Source organism: Dendropsophus ebraccatus, chromosome 7 (assembly GCF_027789765.1).
Source record: "Dendropsophus ebraccatus isolate aDenEbr1 chromosome 7, aDenEbr1.pat, whole genome shotgun sequence".
NCBI classification, from domain to species: Eukaryota; Metazoa; Chordata; class Amphibia; order Anura; family Hylidae; genus Dendropsophus; species Dendropsophus ebraccatus.
The window spans coordinates 148,237,308-148,255,806 of NC_091460.1; the positions used below are offsets into that span (position 1 = coordinate 148,237,308).

The 18,499-nt window shown below is 49.8% G+C and overlaps 1 protein-coding gene across 1 annotated transcript in view; it reads left to right on the plus strand.

Moving 5' to 3' along the window:
* The window catches only part of TMEM131L (transmembrane 131 like), an 84,503-nt gene extending 67,260 nt beyond the window's left edge, over positions 1-17,243 (plus strand). The window contains exons 22-35 of the mRNA XM_069978713.1: positions 1,543-1,729; positions 1,988-2,173; positions 2,305-2,454; positions 3,175-3,788; positions 4,528-4,673; positions 6,890-7,017; positions 7,653-7,810; positions 8,205-8,387; positions 8,478-8,556; positions 9,454-9,536; positions 10,138-10,261; positions 11,335-11,462; positions 16,402-16,574; positions 16,806-17,243. Coding sequence (XP_069834814.1) covers positions 1,543-1,729; positions 1,988-2,173; positions 2,305-2,454; positions 3,175-3,788; positions 4,528-4,673; positions 6,890-7,017; positions 7,653-7,810; positions 8,205-8,387; positions 8,478-8,556; positions 9,454-9,536; positions 10,138-10,261; positions 11,335-11,462; positions 16,402-16,574; positions 16,806-17,081 — 2,615 coding nt within the window. The 3' untranslated portion in view covers positions 17,082-17,243. The remainder of the gene's footprint in view (positions 1-1,542; positions 1,730-1,987; positions 2,174-2,304; positions 2,455-3,174; positions 3,789-4,527; positions 4,674-6,889; positions 7,018-7,652; positions 7,811-8,204; positions 8,388-8,477; positions 8,557-9,453; positions 9,537-10,137; positions 10,262-11,334; positions 11,463-16,401; positions 16,575-16,805) is intronic.
* Positions 17,244-18,499: the final 1,256 nt, after the last annotated feature.

Sequence of the window (18,499 nt, forward strand, 5' to 3'; positions counted from 1 at the left end):
TGGCGTGTGGTTTATATATATATATATTATACAGACATGGCTGGCGTGTGGTTTATATATATTATACAGACATGGCTGGCGTGTGGTTTATATATATTATACAGACATTGCTGGCGTGTGGTTTATATATATTATACAGACATGGCTGGCGTGTGGTTTATATATATATATATATATATATATATATATATTACAGACATGGCTGGCGTGTGGTTTATATATATTATACAGACATGGCTGGCGTGTGGTTTATATATATATATTATACAGACATGGCTGGCGTGTGGTTTATATATATATATTATACAGACATGGCTGGCGTGTGGTTATATATATATATATATATATATATATATATATATATATATATATATATATATCAGGCATGGCTGGCGTGTGGTTTATATATATTATACAGACATGGCTGGCGTGTGGTTTATATATATTATACAGACATGGCTGGCGTGTGGTATATATATATTATACAGACATGGCTGGCGTGTGGTTTATATATATTATACAGACATGGCTGGCGTGTGGTTTATATATATATATATATATATATATATATATATATATATATATATATATATTATACAGACATGGCTGGCGTGTGGTTTATATATATATATATATATATTATACAGACATGGCTGGCGTGTGGTTTATATATATATATATATATTATACAGACATGGCTGGCGTGTGGTTTATATATATATATATATTATACAGACATGGCTGGCGTGTGGTTTATATATATTATACAGACATGGCTGGCGTGTGGTTTATATATATTATACAGACATGGCTGGCGTGTGGTTTATATATATTATACAGACATGGCTGGCGTGTGGTTTATATATATATATATATATATTATACAGACATGGCTGGCGTGTGGTTTATATATATATATATATTATACAGACATGGCTGGCGTGTGGTTTATATATATATATATATATATTACAGACATGGCTGGCGTGTGGTTTATATATATTATACAGACATGGCTGGCGTGTGGTTTATATATATATATATATATATTACAGACATGGCTGGCGTGTGGTTTATATATATATATATATATATTACAGACATGGCTGGCGTGTGGTATATATATATTATACAGACATGGCTGGCGTGTGGTTTATATATATTATACAGACATGGCTGGCGTGTGGTTTATATATATATATATATATTATACAGACATGGCTGGCGTGTGGTTTATATATATATATTATACAGACATGGCTGGCGTGTGGTTTATATATATTATACAGACATGGCTGGCGTGCGGTTTATATATATTACACAGACATGGCTGGCGTGTGGTTTATATATATATATATATATATTATACAGACATGGCTGGCGTGTGGTTTATATATATATATTATACAGACATGGCTGGCGTGTGGTTTATATATATATATATATTATACAGACATGGCTGGCGTGTGGTTTATATATATATATATATTATACAGACATGGCTGGCGTGTGGTTTCTGATCACTTTTCTCTTTTTTTCCAGAGCTTAAAGACAGCAAACAAGTTCTGTCCATCACAAAAATCTTTAAAGTGGAGAATATTGGTTCTTTACCTATAACTATTGTCTCCATGAAGATTAATGGCTACAGCTGCCAGGGATTTGGGTTTGAAGTCCTAGACTGTTATACGTTCTCCCTGAGCCAGAATACCTCAAAGGAAATCAGTATAGTGTGGGTTATTATTCTCATCAACATATATATATATATATAGTATGTATACTCGGTGTGTGTGCATGTGTATATATACATAGTGTGAGTGTGTTCATATATATATATATATATATATATATATATATATATATATATATATATATATATATATATATACACAGGTACACAATGGATTGGCGATATCCTCCTTTGTGTAAGATGCTTCCCGCTCATATCACCGATGATAACGTGTCCATCTGTTTGTGTTCACATTGACAGCTTCATCCCGGACTTCACGTCCTCCTGGGTGATCCGGGATCTGACGCTGATCACGGCTTCCAGGCTGGAGTTCCGCTTTACCCTGAATGTGACTCTGCCGCATCACCTGTTACCTCTGTGCGCTGACGGAGTGCCCGGACCCAGCTGGGAGGAGTCTTTCTGGAAGCTGACGGTGCTCTTTGTCAGGTAGATGCCGCCTATTATGCTGCTGTATCCTCCTGGTAGCGGAGGGCCTGATGTTCTCCGCTTTATGTAACGTCTTCTCAGGCCGCCGCCACTTCCATCTCTCCTGACTCTTCATCTTCTTGTCTCTCCAGTTTGTCGCTCTTCGGTGTAGTTTTGGTCGCCATCCAGCAGGCCCAGTATATTCTTGCCGATTTTTTAAAGTTAAGACATAGAAGCTGCTCGAGCTCGTCCTCCCAGCTCCTCTCTAACCCTGTGGACACCCTCACCGCGGAATCCTACAGGTAAGTATGGAACTCCTTACAGCTTCTCCGCATCCCACTCGGCTATACAGCGGCTGATAATGTCACAGCTCTCCATGCTTTTCTTCCTGCCAGAAATCCACTTAGGAGACATGGAGACCTGCCCGCTGACAACCTATAGGACATAAGTGTGTAGGACGTGCCCTAGTGTAGTCAGACTTACTGGATTTGGGCCATTTAAGTGAATGTGCCATCAGGAGGAGTGATATTTTTTTCACCGATCTGTGTCGCCACAGGTATCCCAGCGGTGCCCTCTGGGACGTTGCCCGGTTCGTTGCTCTTTGCGGTTCCCTTCTTGTGTACCAGCACGGGTCTATGCACTGGCGGTGGGCCCGGTGCCCCCAGTGTGACGATACCCCCTCCCTTTAGTCATGAGGCCAGATAGGATTGTGATGGAGCCGTGTCACCGAGGGGATATTGTCACACTGTGGGCGCAGGACCCATCTCCAGTGCGAAATAGCGGGGCCAGTGCACAAGAAGAGATTGCTGCCAAGTGCGGTGACAGGACAGTGAGGAAACTTCTCTACGGCCAGCCGTACGGGGTGAATTTCCATTCATGTAACTGGGGGGAGGGGATGTTGAACTGCAACCATTCAGCATGTTATCCCCTATCCTCCCCCTCCATCTGTTTTTACCTTTTTCTATTATAAAGCCCTATAGCCCTCTGCAAATTGTAATGACTTTGTGTTTCATGTCTTGCAGGGGCAGCTGTAAAATCTTCTCAGACTCTTCCAATCCGCCAGATAAGGGTAAAGGGAAGGGCTACCTGGCTGTTGTGGCCCCGCCCGTCCGAAGCCAGACTGCGTCCAAGAGGGCCCCAGCCACGTACAGCCACCCCCAGAAGAAGCACAAGTGTTCTGTATACTACAGCATAAAGCAGAAGCCGGGCAATGCCGCCAGCGTCGCGCCAACCTGTGACCCCAACCAGCAGCTGATTGCCGCCATGCCGCCTCCCTCTCCCAAGGACTCTACTTGTAGCGAGACAGAAAGGTGGACAGACTTTACCTCTGTAGATACGGGTAACCACGCGCACTTAACCAACCCAGACGAGGCGGCTCTGGGCGCTGAGGAATCGGCACTGCAAACCACACACACCTCACAAAGGACGATGAGCCAAAGCACTTTGAAGGAGGAGCCAATAATCTGTATGTTTCCTATGGAAACGGACTTCACAACGTCCTCAGATAAGTTGTCTGAGTCCAAGCAGCAGAACTGTTGTGGTCTCTCTGCTTCCAGTAGTGTATGTGCAGCTAGCGTGGCTAGTAATCTGCTGCAGCAGCAGGCCCCGTCCCAGCCTGGACTCCGCAAGGCCGAGGGTGAGTATCACCTTTAGTCTCTTGCTTCTCCTATATCTTCCCCATCTCACAGCTGTAAGTGCGCCATGATGGATTTCAGCGTGTCCGATCCTCTGTTCCCATGGAAGTTATGTCTGTGCTAGAGGAGTCTGGTAACAACTTATTCCCATCTTCCTATTAACCCCTATGTACCCCAGTCAGTAATAGGACGTCCTGGTAGGAGGTTGGTGTCAGCATCGGGACGTCCTATTACTGATCGGCAAACAGTGACCAGCAGCCACAGCTGAACCGATAGCCGACCGTTTAGTGTAACTGCTGCTGGACCGCCAAACAGGCCCCCAGCATTGGTGGATCGGTAACGGTAATTGGTGGATTGGTATTGGTAACTGGTGGATCGGTAACGGTAACTGGTGGAACAGTAATCGGTGTGGTATGAAACACACAGGATTACACTGGAATCTCTGCAGGTCAAAAGGCAAATTTTTCCTGAAATCTTTGGGTTCTGCCTCAGTCTTGTCCGTAAGTGATGGCCGTCTGTACGGGGTAGTAGGGTCTTCTCCCGGCTCTGTACTACGTGACGGCTTTGCATTACCTGGGGGACTCAGATATTGGTAAGAAACCTCAGACTCCGACCGCAGCCTATTAAAGGGGCAGGTACATGTTATGGAGGTCAGGAATTGCCGAACTCTCGTTACTGTGTGGCCGTTTTGTACAAGATCACACGCTGTGTTTAAGCCTTTTGTTGTTGTGCTGTTTCCAGGGTATAAGCATCAGGCCTCCCCAACAGCGCTCCGAGGTAACACGGACGCCTCCAAGAAGACAGCGGCCAAAGAGGTCTCAGCAGAGAAATGTGCTCCGTACAGAGAGGAGAAGGTCTGCGCCAAAATGGAGCCGGCCCCAGCCAAGGTGCGTCACATGTCTGACACTTATGTGGTGATAAAGACGCCGCTCACCTCTGCAGTCCAAGGGATGCGTGACAGCCAGGAGGGTGGAGCTGGGCGTGACAGGCAGGAGGGTGGAGCTGGGCGTGACAGCCAGGAGGGTGGAGCTGGGCGTGACAGCCAGGAGGGTGGAGCTGGGCGTGACAGCCAGGAGGGTGGAGCTGGGCGTGACAGCCAGGAGGGTGGAGCTGGGCGTGACAGCCAGGAGGGTGGAGCTGGGCGTGACAGCCAGGAGGGTCGTGGAGCTGGGCGTGACAGCCAGGAGGGTCGTGGAGCTGGGCGTGACAGCCAGGAGGGTCGTGGAGCTGGGCGTGACAGCCAGGAGGGTCGTGGAGCTGGGCGGGACGGCCGGGGAGGGTCGTGGAGCTGGGCGGGACGGCCGGGGAGGGTCGTGGAGCTGGGCGGGACGGCCGGGGAGGGTCGTGGAGCTGGGCGGGACGGCCGGGGAGGGTCGTGGAGCTGGGCGGGACGGCCGGGGAGGGTCGTGGAGCTGGGCGGGACGGCCGGGGAGGGTCGTGGAGCTGGGCGGGACGGCCGGGGAGGGTCGTGGAGCTGGGCGGGACGGCCGGGGAGGGTCGTGGAGCTGGGCGGGACGGCCGGGGAGGGTCGTGGAGCTGGGCGGGACGGCCGGGGAGGGTCGTGGAGCTGGGCGGGACGGCCGGGGAGGGTCGTGGAGCTGGGCGGGACGGCCGGGGAGGGTCGTGGAGCTGGGCGGGACAGCCAGGAGGGTCGTGGAGCTGGGCGGGACGGCCGGGGAGGGTCGTGGAGCTGGGCGGGACGGCCGGGGAGGGGAGGGGAGGGTCGTGGTTTGCCAGCCATTGCGCCTGTCAACCAAGCTGGACTAGCGGGAGGAGCCCAGCATATCTTTTAAATTTTTATTTTCTGTGGGGGAAAAAAATAGTGTTACTCTAAAAAACATCCTGTGAGTTTTTGATGCTGGAACCTTCCATTATATGTCCTGCTCCTTTATAATCTCTTCAGAGCGAGATGAGGTTTCCTAAAAAACATTGGGGAGATTTATCAATATGTGAATATATGTTATATACGCCCCTATCAGCCAATCACAGCTCAGCTTTCTTATGGTAACCAGCTCTGATAAAGTGGAAGCTGAGCTGTGATTGGCCGGTGTGGGCGTATAACAGCAGGTTTTGTATCGCTCATATTGGCGTCAATATTTGAAATTATCTTAAGACGACATCACAATGCGAAATAGATTCGTAGTTTATGTTGTAGATGTAAGTGAGCATTGTGTCACAGCTACACCACTGTATACTGCAGGATATCCGCATCATTTCACTGCTACCAAGGCGCTGTATACTGCAGCATATCCGCATCATTTCACTGCTAGCAAGGCGCTGTATACTGCAGCATATCCGCCCTGGACCAGCTCTGTTATCCAGTGACTACCTCCGAGCTGTCTCCTGTACATTTGTTCAGCAAAGGTGATTGGATAAACAGGATCGGGGATAAGGGACATGTAAGTTTTCATTGGGAAACCCCATTAAGGAGGGAGAAAACCTGATTAGTGATTAGATAAGGGAAGGGCTCTGAGACGTGGTGCAAAAATGTAGTACAAAATCTGTCCAGCAGGTGGCAGCATAGAGAATGTTGTGTAAAAAGGTGTACCTGTCCTTAGACGGCTTCCCCAATCAGCGTGCGTTCCGTCCTGCCTCCTGAAGGTCAGGTGACCTTATCAATGAACCTGGGGGGGGTCCAGTGCATGACGCCTATTGCATCAGTATAGACTCACCCAGCCTGGTCCTGTCCCACAACAATCAGACAATCAGACGGCCTAATAAGAGGGATTATAGGGCGGCCAAAGCATCAGCTCTGCAGGCATGATGGGAGTTGTAGTTCCACAACCGCTGGTCCCCCTCCCTGATTTACACAATGTATATCTACCATCTTTCAGTGCACGATCTGAACTCTTAGAATTTTCTAGACCTCTTTCTTGAAGTGAAGTAACTGGTATATTGTATTGTGCTTTGTCTCGTGCTTTTCCTTTGTCTTCCTCATTATCTGACGGTGCGTCGTCTTTGATCTTATAACATTCACGGCCGCCGGGGACGTCGCCGGGTTCTTGTTACACCGGATTCTGCTTTTATCCTCTGCGTTTGCTTTGTGGGTAATAACATTGGTTTCTATGGGCCTCATTTATATACTGTGTGTTGTGTATTATAGTACGAAGAACCATTCTGGAAGAAGAGTCCTGGGGAGAAGAGAGACGCCATCTTCCCGACTATAAATTGGAATAAGAACAGAATGTGTGGCAGGAAAAACAAGAAGAAAAACAGCGTCTACCCTGCCAGGTGCCTGCGGCAGCCATCGCTGTCACTTCCTGCTCTCCCAGGGCATGCTGGGATATGTTACAGGCCTCGGAGTGACCGCTAACATATTCTATATGTCATGAAAAGATAGTTATTTTAATAGACTTAAAGGGGTTACAAAAACATGGCTTCTTTCTTCCAGAGACAGCACCCCTCTTGTCCTCAGTCTGGGTATGGTATTGCATTTCTGTTCCATTAAAGTGAATGGAGCTGAATTGTAATACCGCACACAACCTGAGGACAAAGGTGGGGCTGTTTTTACAAGATAATAACTGCTTATTCTAATCATGGATAAACCCCTTTAACTAGGTTTTGCAGTACAAGAATTAAACGCCCCAACATTGAGTAACTTGTGCTGCCCACCCCAATCTGTATATCCTATAGCCAGGGAGGGGGAACACACACACACACTACATGTAAGTGGGGTATGTAGTGCTGGGGGTGTTTGTGTGTGTGTGTGTGTGTGTGTGTGTGTGTGTGTGTGTGTGTGTGTGTGTGTGTATGTGTATATATATATATATATATATATATATATATATATATATATAGACACACACACGGATAGATAGATAGAGATATATATATACTATAAGGGGTCCTTTTGATCTTTCTCCCAGGGTTACAGAGCAGAACACATTGAAGCACAGTTATCCGGAGGCGGATAGAGCAGAATTAAGGACGTCGGGCCGGGGGAAGATGTGGAGCTCCCTGACGGGTGGAGATGTTTGCAGAGGAGGACAGAAGTCTAGCAGGATGGCTCCGCGCGGGGATCCAGGTAACATACAGGTTCCGGCTTCTATCTCACAGGGCGGGGAGCGGCTGCTTGGAGAACAGACCTGGCAGCCGGGACAATGGGAGGTTATGGCGGCGGAGACTCCGTTCTCGTTGCGTGAGTTCTAGAAGTTTCCAGCTTTCACACTATATACTTTACAGGCTTATGGTCCATTCAGCTAGTAAATGTTTTGTTTTTTCTTTTGTGGGGAATAGTAAGGGCCGGGGGTGGGGTCGAGTGGGCGGTCAGGCGGGAGGGGGCCCCGATTGAGTGGCTGGTGGGGCGTGATTGGCGGGGAAGGGGGGGGGGGGGGTCGGGCGAGTGGAATTTATTCTTTAAGTAGTTTTTATATATAACTAAAAGTTACAGGAAATCTCTCCTCCTCTTCCGTTCTCAGAGTGCTACCAGCTTATGAAAAGGAAGTCTGCGGAGAGGTTTTCTTCGGACTCGAGCTCTGAATGTGGGAGCTCTGGCGGCAGCGTCCGGGCCAGCCGGGGCAGCTGGGGGAGCTGGAGCAGCACCAGCAGCTCTGATGGGGATAAGAAGAACGGCCTCCCCAGTCGCCTCTATTTCCCTCCCAGTAAGTCTCCTCCGTCCTATAGATTACCGCCAGTATGGGGGGGGGTGTCTTATTCTCGGGTATTTAACCGCTCTTATTTTTTACCCCTAGGAGAAGCCCCAACACAAAATAATTTTCCTTCAGAAAATCCAATTTCCTTGAACCTGTCGCACAGTATTTGTAATACAAGGTAAATCGGCTTATATGTTACTCTTCATTGTGTGATTATATGGTTTGTAGCCGGATAGGAGCGCGGTGCACGGAGATGCGGCTGTAACCTGGGGGGGGGGGTCAGGGGACGTCTGCAGTCGCATTAGTATAGTCGGCGGCCCCGTGAAAGCCCTTTATGTATCGTCTGTACAGACCGGTAATGTGAGTCTGGTGACGGGCTTGTATTGGCACTCCGCCCGCAGGTCTCCATGGTAACGTCTCTTATCGGAGGCAGAGCCATCATTCATTAACCCCTCGGTTTGGAGAAGGTTTAATGTCCCCATCGGAGATGATACCTGGCGGCACCTGAGTCTGTACCTGAAGGGTTAGGGTACAATAAATGTGGGAACCTAACGGTCATGTTAGGCCAGATCCACACGTACACGATCCGCTACCAAATCCGCTGCGCTCCTGGGTCCTGTCATGTAAAGCCCCTTCCCGCTTAACCCTCCGCTGCCCGGCTAATACAATTGTTTTATTACCACTGATTTCTGAAATCCTAATTGCAATGAATTCTGATGGAGCCTGTAGGGGGCAGCGTAACCTCTAATAGATAAAGTCTTTGCGCCACTCACCAGAATGCATAACAATCAAGCGATCACCTGGGCAGCCCCCCCACCCCCGGACTCACCCGCTCACTGCTGCTGCTGCCGCCGTGTGGAATAGCGGCGGCAGGGAACGAGGAGCAAACGAGCAATGATGGCGCTCATTGGCTCCTCCAGTCGGCCGGTGGAATAGGGGCTTTAAGCTCCGGTTTCAGGTTCCCAGTTATTGGCTTTGGGGGTCATTACCTTCCAATGACGTCTCCGGTCGCTCGCAGAGATGGGTAACATGGACACCTGTCGAGTTCTTTAACACTTTCCCTTTTTCTTTTCAGTTCTGATATAACCTCCCTGTCTCATTACCCAGACATCTTATCGTCGCCTTTTCCAGAGGTGCCGGAGGCCGAGAAGAACAAAGGTGATAAGAATGTTCTCTCCAGCTTAGTATCATTAGTGTGTGATCATTCTTAAAGGGCTTGTCTAGGATTAGGAACAAAGGTCTGCTTTTTGCTCTTACTAACGCGCCGTCTGCCTGTAGCGCGCCGTCTGCCTGTAGCGCGCCGTCTGCCTGTAGCGCGCCGTCTGCCTGTAGCGCGCCGTCTGCCTGTAGCGCGCCGTCTGCCTGTAGCGCGCCGTCTGCCTGTAGCGCGCCGTCTGCCTGTAGCGCGCCGTCTGCCTGTAGCGCGCCGTCTGCCTGTAGCGCGCCGTCTGCCTGCAACACCCGTATAAGCCGGTAGGAGAGACAGGAGATGTGCTCCCTCCCTGTATTCCAGTCCACCGTTTGCTGTTATCAGGTTTTCATTTTTTGTTCTACACTTTCTATGTAACACATACAGTTAGAGGCGTCTTGTCACCACCGTGAGGGGCTTATATAACAGATCCGTGTGTGTTTTTTTTAAAAACCTTTTTAGACAGCCAATGTGCTTTAATTAGAGATAAGTGAACCTGGAGCATGCTGGGAGTCCAACCGAACCCGAACGTTCGGCATTTGACTGACTACTACACCCATGTGTCTCTAGGTCTGTACTCCCAGGAAGGCGGATGGTCCGCACCGCCCCCCATGTGTCTAACAAATGATCTCAACTACAACCTGGAGAGCAACGTGTCGTGTGTAACGCAGGACCCCCCGGCCGTGCAAAACAGGTCTGGATTGTGTCACTGTTAGTGGAATATTGTCACTGATATGTAGCCTGCGGTATATAACACAAGTACTATGTTACTATGAATACAATGTCTGCAAATGTTCTGCTGTAATACGTATAGTTGTAGTAATACAGCAGTTATATAGTTGTAGTAATGTCTGTGCAATGGAGAAAGAGGAATCCGCACTCACCGGTAAGCAGAAAGAGTAGGTTTATTGATCCAAACACCAGAGGCAGTGGCTGGGAGGGGGAAGGTCTTACGCAGGTGAGCTCCTTACAGCAACTGTAAGGAGCTCACCTGCGTAAGACCTTCCCCCTCCCAGCCACTGCCTCTGGTGTTTGGATCAATAAACCTACTCTTTCTGCTTACCGGTGAGTGCGGATTCCTCTTTCTCCATTGCACAGTCATATTCATCTCCTCAGTCTCCAGCACCCCGGTTTACTAGGTTATCCTACACTGACTGTTTACTGCATTTATTTGCCCCCGGTTCCATTCAAGTGCTGACATCAGCTGGTGCCGGCTGAACCTCTCTCACCCATCATAGTTGTAGTAATACTGCAGTTAAATAGTTGTAGTAATACTGCAGTTAAATAGTTGTAGTAATACAGCAGTTATATAGTTGTAGTAATACTGCAGTTATATAGTTGTAGTAATACTGCCGTTATATAGTTGTAGTAATACTGCCGTTATATAGTTGTAGTAATACTGCCGTTATATAGTTGTAGTAATACTGCCGTTATATAGTTGTAGTAATACTGCCGTTATATAGTTGTAGTAATACTGCAGTTATATAGTTGTAGTAATACTGTCCACACACACACACACACACACACACACACACACACACACACACACACACACACACACACACACACACACACACACACACACACACACACATAAGATGGCGGCAATAATGACTGCATCCCCGAACACAACAAGAACCAATAGAGTCCAAACCTCTTGCGATTGGATTACAAGAATGAATGTACATATAAAAATTATATATTATAAAACTATCTATAAGACCATGGTGGACGTCTGTGGTAATGTTGTTGCTCTTGTTTCTGTAGTTACATCAATTGGAATTCGGCGGCGTGCGATGGACGGGTTTCGTGCGATGGACGGGTTTCGTGTAATGGACGGATTTCCGGCATTTATGGCTCATTGGAGTTAAATGACTTCAACTCGTACCCAGAAGGTAAAAGGTTCCTGTATACTGGATCAGTGTCATAAATGTTGTATATTACATCTATAAGGAGGCCGAGGTGACTGCGGCCCCACTATCAGGTGTACAGGTAGAGTTATTATTAGATGAGGGTTTATATGTCAGTGTGTATATGTAATGGAGACCAGGGCTGTATACTATTAGGCTGCGTTCACACTATGTATATTTCAGTCAGTATTGTGGTCCTCATATTGCAACCAAAACCAGGAGTGGATAAAAAACACAGAAAGGCTCTGTTCACACAATGCTGTAATTGAGTGAATGGCCGCCATTTAATGGCAAATATTTGCTGTTATTTTAAAACAACGGCTGTTATATTGAAATAATGGCCGTTATTTACCGTTATATGGCGGCCATCCACTCAATTTCAACATTGTGTGAACAGATCCTTTCTGTGTTTTTAATCCACTCCTGGTTTTGGTTGCAATACTGACTGAAATATACGTAGTGTAAACGCAGCCTTATATTGTATCCAGCTGTGTATATGTATATGGGCTGCGCACTGTGTATATGTATATGGGCTGCGCACTGTGTATATGTATATGGGCTGCGCACTGTGTATATGTATATGGGCTGTGCACTGTGTATATGTATATGGGCTGCGCACTGTGTATATGTATATGGGCTGTGCACTGTGTATATGTATATGGGCTGCGCACTGTGTATATGTATATGGGCTGCGCACTGTGTATATGTATATGGGCTGTGTATATGTATATGGGCTGTGTATATGTATATGGGCTGTGCACTGTGTATATGTATATGGGCTGCGCACTGTGTATATGTATATGGGCTGCGCACTGTGTATATGTATATGGGCTGTGCACTGTGTATATGTATATGGGCTGTGCACTGTGTATATGTATATGGGCTGTGCACTGTGTATATGTATATGGGCTGCGCACTGTGTATATGTATATGGGCTGTGCACTGTGTATATGTATATGGGCTGTGCACTGTGTATATGTATATGGGCTGTGCACTGTGTATATGTATATGGGCTGCGCACTGTGTATATGTATATGGGCTGCGCACTGTGTATATGTATATGGGCTGCGCACTGTGTATATGTATATGGGCTGCGCACTGTGTATATGTATATGGGCTGCGCACTGTGTATATGTATATGGGCTGCGCACTGTGTATATGTATATGGGCTGCGCACTGTGTATATGTATATGGGCTGCGCACTGTGTATATGTATATGGGCTGTGCACTGTGTATATGTATATGGGCTGTGCACTGTGTATATGTATATGGGCTGTGCACTGTGTATATGTATATGGGCTGTGCACTGTGTATATGTATATGGGCTGTGCACTGTGTATATGTATATGGGCTGTGCACTGTGTATATGTATATGGGCTGTGCACTGTGTATATGTATATGGGCTGCGCACTGTGTATATGTATATGGGCTGCGCACTGTGTATATGTATATGGGCTGCGCACTGTGTATATGTATATGGGCTGCGCACTGTGTATATGTATATGGGCTGCGCACTGTGTATATGTATATGGGCTGCGCACTGTGTATATGTATATGGGCTGCGCACTGTGTATATGTATATGGGCTGCGCACTGTGTATATGTATATGGGCTGCGCACTGTGTATATGTATATGGGCTGCGCACTGTGTATATGTATATGGGCTGCGCACTGTGTATATGTATATGGGCTGCGCACTGTGTATATGTATATGGGCTGTGCACTGTGTATATGTATATGGGCTGTGCACTGTGTATATGTATATGGGCTGCGCACTGTGTATATGTATATGGGCTGTGCACTGTGTATATGTATATGGGCTGCGCACTGTGTATATGTATATGGGCTGCGCACTGTGTATATGGGCTGTATCCATCTGTGTAGCGAGCAGGTGCTGACACTACAACCGGAAGTGTGACCTCTCCATTACAACATGAGCTAGAATAGAGAACTGAAACCGATTTCTTCTTCCTCTATTATGAGGGAACTCGTCTTATTGTTACCGACTCAGAGATCGTTCTCCAAGGTGTAAGATTGAGGAACAGAGAGAGAGGCCGCAGAGAGACAACAGAGAGAGAGGCCGCAGAGAGGGAACAGAGAGAGAGGCCGCAGAGAGACAACAGAGAGAGAGGCGGCAGAGAGAGGCCGCAGAGAGACAACAGAGAGAGAGGCCGCAGAGAGACAACAGAGAGAGAGGCCGCAGAGAGACAACAGAGAGAGAGGCGGCAGAGAGACAACAAAGAGAGAGGCGGCAGAGAGAACAGAGAGAGAGGCGGCAGAGAGACAACAGAGAGAGAGGCGGCAGAGAGACAACAGAGAGAGAGACGGCAGAGAGACAACAGAGAGAGAGGCGGCAGAGAGACAACAGAGAGAGGCGGCAGAGAGACAACAGAGAGAGAGGCGGCAGTGAGACAACAGAGAGAGAGGCGGCAGAGAGACCACAGAGAGAGAGGCGGCAGAGAGACAACAGAGAGAGAGGCGGCAGAGAGACCACAGAGAGAGAGGCGGCAGAGAGACCACAGAGAGAGAGGCGGCAGAGAGACCACAGAGAGAGAGGCGGCAGAGAGACCACAGAGAGAGAGGCGGCAGAGAGACCACAGAGAGAGAGGCGGCAGAGAGACCACAGAGAGAGGCGGCAGAGAGACCACAGAGAGAGAGGCGGCAGAGAGACCACAGAGAGAGAGGCGGCAGAGAGACCACAGAGAGAGAGGCGGCAGAGAGACCACAGAGAGAGAGGCGGCAGAGAGACCACAGAGAGAGAGGCGGCAGAGAGACCACAGAGAGAGAGGCGGCAGAGAGACCACAGAGAGAGAGGCGGCAGAGAGACCACAGAGAGAGAGGCGGCAGAGAGACCACAGAGAGAGAGGCGGCAGAGAGACCACAGAGAGAGAGGCGGCAGAGAGACCACAGAGAGAGAGGCGGCAGAGAGACAACAGAGAGAGGCGGCAGAGAGACAACAGAGAGGGAGGCGGCAGAGAGACAACAGAGAGAGAGGCGGCAGAGAGACAACAGAGAGAGAGGCGGCAGAGAGACAACAGAGAGAGAGGCGGCAGAGAGACAACAGAGAGAGAGGCGGCAGAGAGACAACAGAGAGAGAGGCGGCAGAGAGACAACAGAGAGAGAGGCGGCAGAGAGACAACAGAGAGAGAGGCGGCAGAGAGACAACAGAGAGAGAGGCGGCAGAGAGACAACAGAGAGAGAGGCGGCAGAGAGACAACAGAGAGAGAGGCGGCAGAGAGACCACAGAGAGGGAGGCGGCAGAGAGACCACAGAGAGGGAGGCGGCAGAGAGACAACAGAGAGGGAGGCGGCAGAGAGACAACACAGAGAGAGGCGGCAGAGAGACCACAGAGAGAGAGAGGCGGCAGAGAGACAACAGAGAGGGAGGCGGCAGAGAGACCACAGAGAGGGAGGCGGCAGAGAGACCACAGAGAGGGAGGCGGCAGAGAGACCACAGAGAGGGAGGCGGCAGAGAGACCACAGAGAGGGAGGCGGCAGAGAGACCACAGAGAGGGAGGCGGCAGAGAGACCACAGAGAGGGAGGCGGCAGAGAGACCACAGAGAGGGAGGCGGCAGAGAGACCACAGAGAGGGAGGCGGCAGAGAGACCACAGAGAGGGAGGCGGCAGAGAGACCACAGAGAGGGAGGCGGCAGAGAGACCACAGAGAGGGAGGCGGCAGAGAGACCACAGAGAGGGAGGCGGCAGAGAGACCACAGAGAGGGAGGCGGCAGAGAGACCACAGAGAGGGAGGCGGCAGAGAGACCACAGAGAGGGAGGCGGCAGAGAGACCACAGAGAGGGAGGCGGCAGAGAGACCACAGAGAGGGAGGCGGCAGAGAGACCACAGAGAGGGAGGCGGCAGAGAGACCACAGAGAGGGAGGCGGCAGAGAGACCACAGAGAGGGAGGCGGCAGAGAGACCACAGAGAGGGAGGCGGCAGAGAGACCACAGAGAGGGAGGCGGCAGAGAGACCACAGAGAGGGAGGCGGCAGAGAGACCACAGAGAGGGAGGCGGCAGAGAGACCACAGAGAGGGAGGCGGCAGAGAGACCACAGAGAGGGAGGCGGCAGAGAGACCACAGAGAGGGAGGCGGCAGAGAGACAACAGAGAGGGAGAGAGGCCGCAGAGAGGGAGGCCGCATTTTTTTTTAGAAAATAAAGTTCTTAAACCGCTCCTCCCTCTCCGCTCCTCCCTCTCCGCTCCTCCCTCTCCGCTCCTCCCTCTCCGCTCCTCCCTCTCCGCTCCTCCCTCTCCGCTCCTCCCTCTCCGCTCCTCCCTCTCCGCTCCTCCCTCTCCGCTCCTCCCTCTCCGCTCCTCCCTCTCCGCTCCTCCCTCTCCGCTCCTCCCTCTCCGCTCCTCCCTCTCCGCTCCTCCCTCTCCGCTCCTCCCTCTCCTCCATCTCCCTCTCCTCCATCTCCCTCTCTGCTCCTCCATCTCCCTCTCCGCTCCTCCATCTCCCTCTCCGATCCTCCCTCTCCCTCTCCCTCTCCGCTCCTCCATCTCCATCTCCCTCTCCGCTCCTCCCTCTCCGCTCCTCCCTCTCCGCTCCTCCCTCTCCGCTCCTCCCTCTCCGCTCCTCCCTCTCCGCTCCTCCCTCTCCGCTCCTCCCTCTCCGCTCCTCCCTCTCCGCTCCTCCCTCTCCGCTCCTCCCTCTCCCTCTCCGCTCCTCCCTCTCCATCTCCCTCTCCGCTCCTCCATCTTCATCTCCCTCCGCTCCTCCCTCTCCATCTCCCTCTCCGCTCCTCCATCTCCCTCTCCGCTCCTCCATCTCCGCTCCTCCATCTCCATCTCCGCTCCTCCCTCTCCGCTCCTCCATCTCCCTCCGCTCCTCCATCTTCATCTCCCTCCGCTCCTCCATAACCGCAGTCACCATGCTTTACTGATACAGGATTCATATATTGTTTCCTTTATTTTCTAATTTTGCAGAAAACATGAACTTTCACAATAGTTTTTCATGTCCCGATGTACAAAATTCGTCTTTTATTGACCAATGTCCGTCTACTTGGAACTTGAACCCTCCAGCCCCCCCACCAGCTCCCCCTCCGGCCGCTCCCGCCATGCCAAACTCCTGGGAACCAACAAACTACGTCAGCAATTCTGTAAGTGAATGTTTGATGAACTGATGGTTTATTCTCTAGATACTTTGTAATGGTGGCAATTACGGAGCCAGTGTATTATGTTACTGGCCATAGATATAACATATAAGCGGGGGGCTCTTTGCGGCTTTATTATTATTATTATTCCCGCTATTCTTTTAGTTTCTGTCCGCAGGGCCGTCTTGTAGCCGCTCCACCTTTGTACCTGACTACTGTATATGTTCTGCCTTTCAGCCGTACCTCTCCAGCACCAGAAGCCTATCTCCCATGTCAGGACTTTTTGGATCCATCTGGGCCCCACAAAACGACGTGTTTGATGGCTACTGCCCTGTGAGCGCTTCTCCCCCCCACTCTGAGCACATCGGTCCTCACTCCATGATGTGCAAGCAGGAATACTCCTCAAGGTTTAACCCCTTCCATCCATACATGAATCTGGACATTTGGACGACTGCGAACAGGAATCAGAGTTTCCCCGTCTCCAGAGACTCTGGTTATTGCGGGAACATGTGAGACGGACGGAGCGGCGGGAGAAGACAATGGGATTAGTGTTACTTGCTGTTTTTGGTCACTAGAATGAGCAAGGTGTTGGCATAGAATATGATGTTGGTGAATATTTTGGCACTTTTTATATGGATAATAAATCCTTTTTTCCTTCTTTTTTACTGACTTTAAGCTTTGTGGTTTTCATTTATTTATGACTCTAGAATTTTATCCCTCTGTAAGAATAAGCGGCTTTAGCGATGTCTGACACGATTGTTGGGTATTTTTCGGGGCTCCTCTAATCCTCCCATATTAGGCCGTTCTGCAACGTCCCTGTAATATTCCCGGTGGGAGTATATCTGGGCGGTGGTCTAACCGGAGGGTCAGGTAATGGTCGTGCTGTCATTATTGCTGGTTTCACATCTCATCTGTGGTCTATGTTTGTAGTGTGTGTCAGGAAATCTCTCGATAAGACAAACACATCCATAGACGCGTCACCCATCAGGGGCCACAAGAAGGTAACTTCCTTACACAAGAGAAAGGACGTCAGTAACGGAAGCTGAAAGTGGCGGATGGAGCGCTCGGCCTGTAGAACCTTTCCTTCCAAAACACCGGTATATGTCAATGTGCCGCCACTGAATTCTGGTTACATGACCGACAGACACGTGAGATTACTTTAGTAGTAGTGATACATGTCCAGTGCAGCCTGCCACCCATCTCTTTGGACGTCTCCTCTCCTGGATCGGCCATATCTTCCTCCTTCTCCTCCTTTGTCAATATAAACAAAACAGAATTAATTCTTCTCTCATCTCCCCCCCCCCCCCCCCTTCCAATATGTCAGTCTGCTGTCAATGGCGGAACTCTCTCCTCTAATGGCCCTATTCCACGGGCCGTTTTAGAGGAGCAAACGAGCGCTATTAGCGCTCGTTTGCTCCTCGTTCGCCGCTGGCTGCCGCCGCTATTCATCGCGGCTGCAGCGAGCGGGTGAGTGCGGGAGGGGCGGCGGGGAGCTGCGGGGGGGCTGCCCGGGGGATCGCTGATCGTCCGGGCAGCCCATAGGATATAGCAGCGTCTGCTGCCGATGCTCCTATTCAGCGGAGCGACGGCAGCAGATCGCTGCTATATCAGTCGCTTGTTTTTCAACATGTTGAAAAACAAGCGACTGCAACGATCAGCCGACATGAACGATGTCGGCTGATCGTTGCACTCTATTCCACGGAACGATTATCGTCCGTAGCGGTCGATATCGTCCGAAAATGAACGATAATCGTTCCGTGGAATAGGGCCATAAGACAAAGGCCTTGATGTCTCCTATCCAGACCCTGACCACCCCCGACCACCTCCAGCCGTCTCCGCTCTTTCTTTAACTGAATGAAGAAAGACAATAAGCGCCCCAATGGGGGAATCGGAAGCAGTAATAGATGGAGCATAATAGGTGAGGAATATGC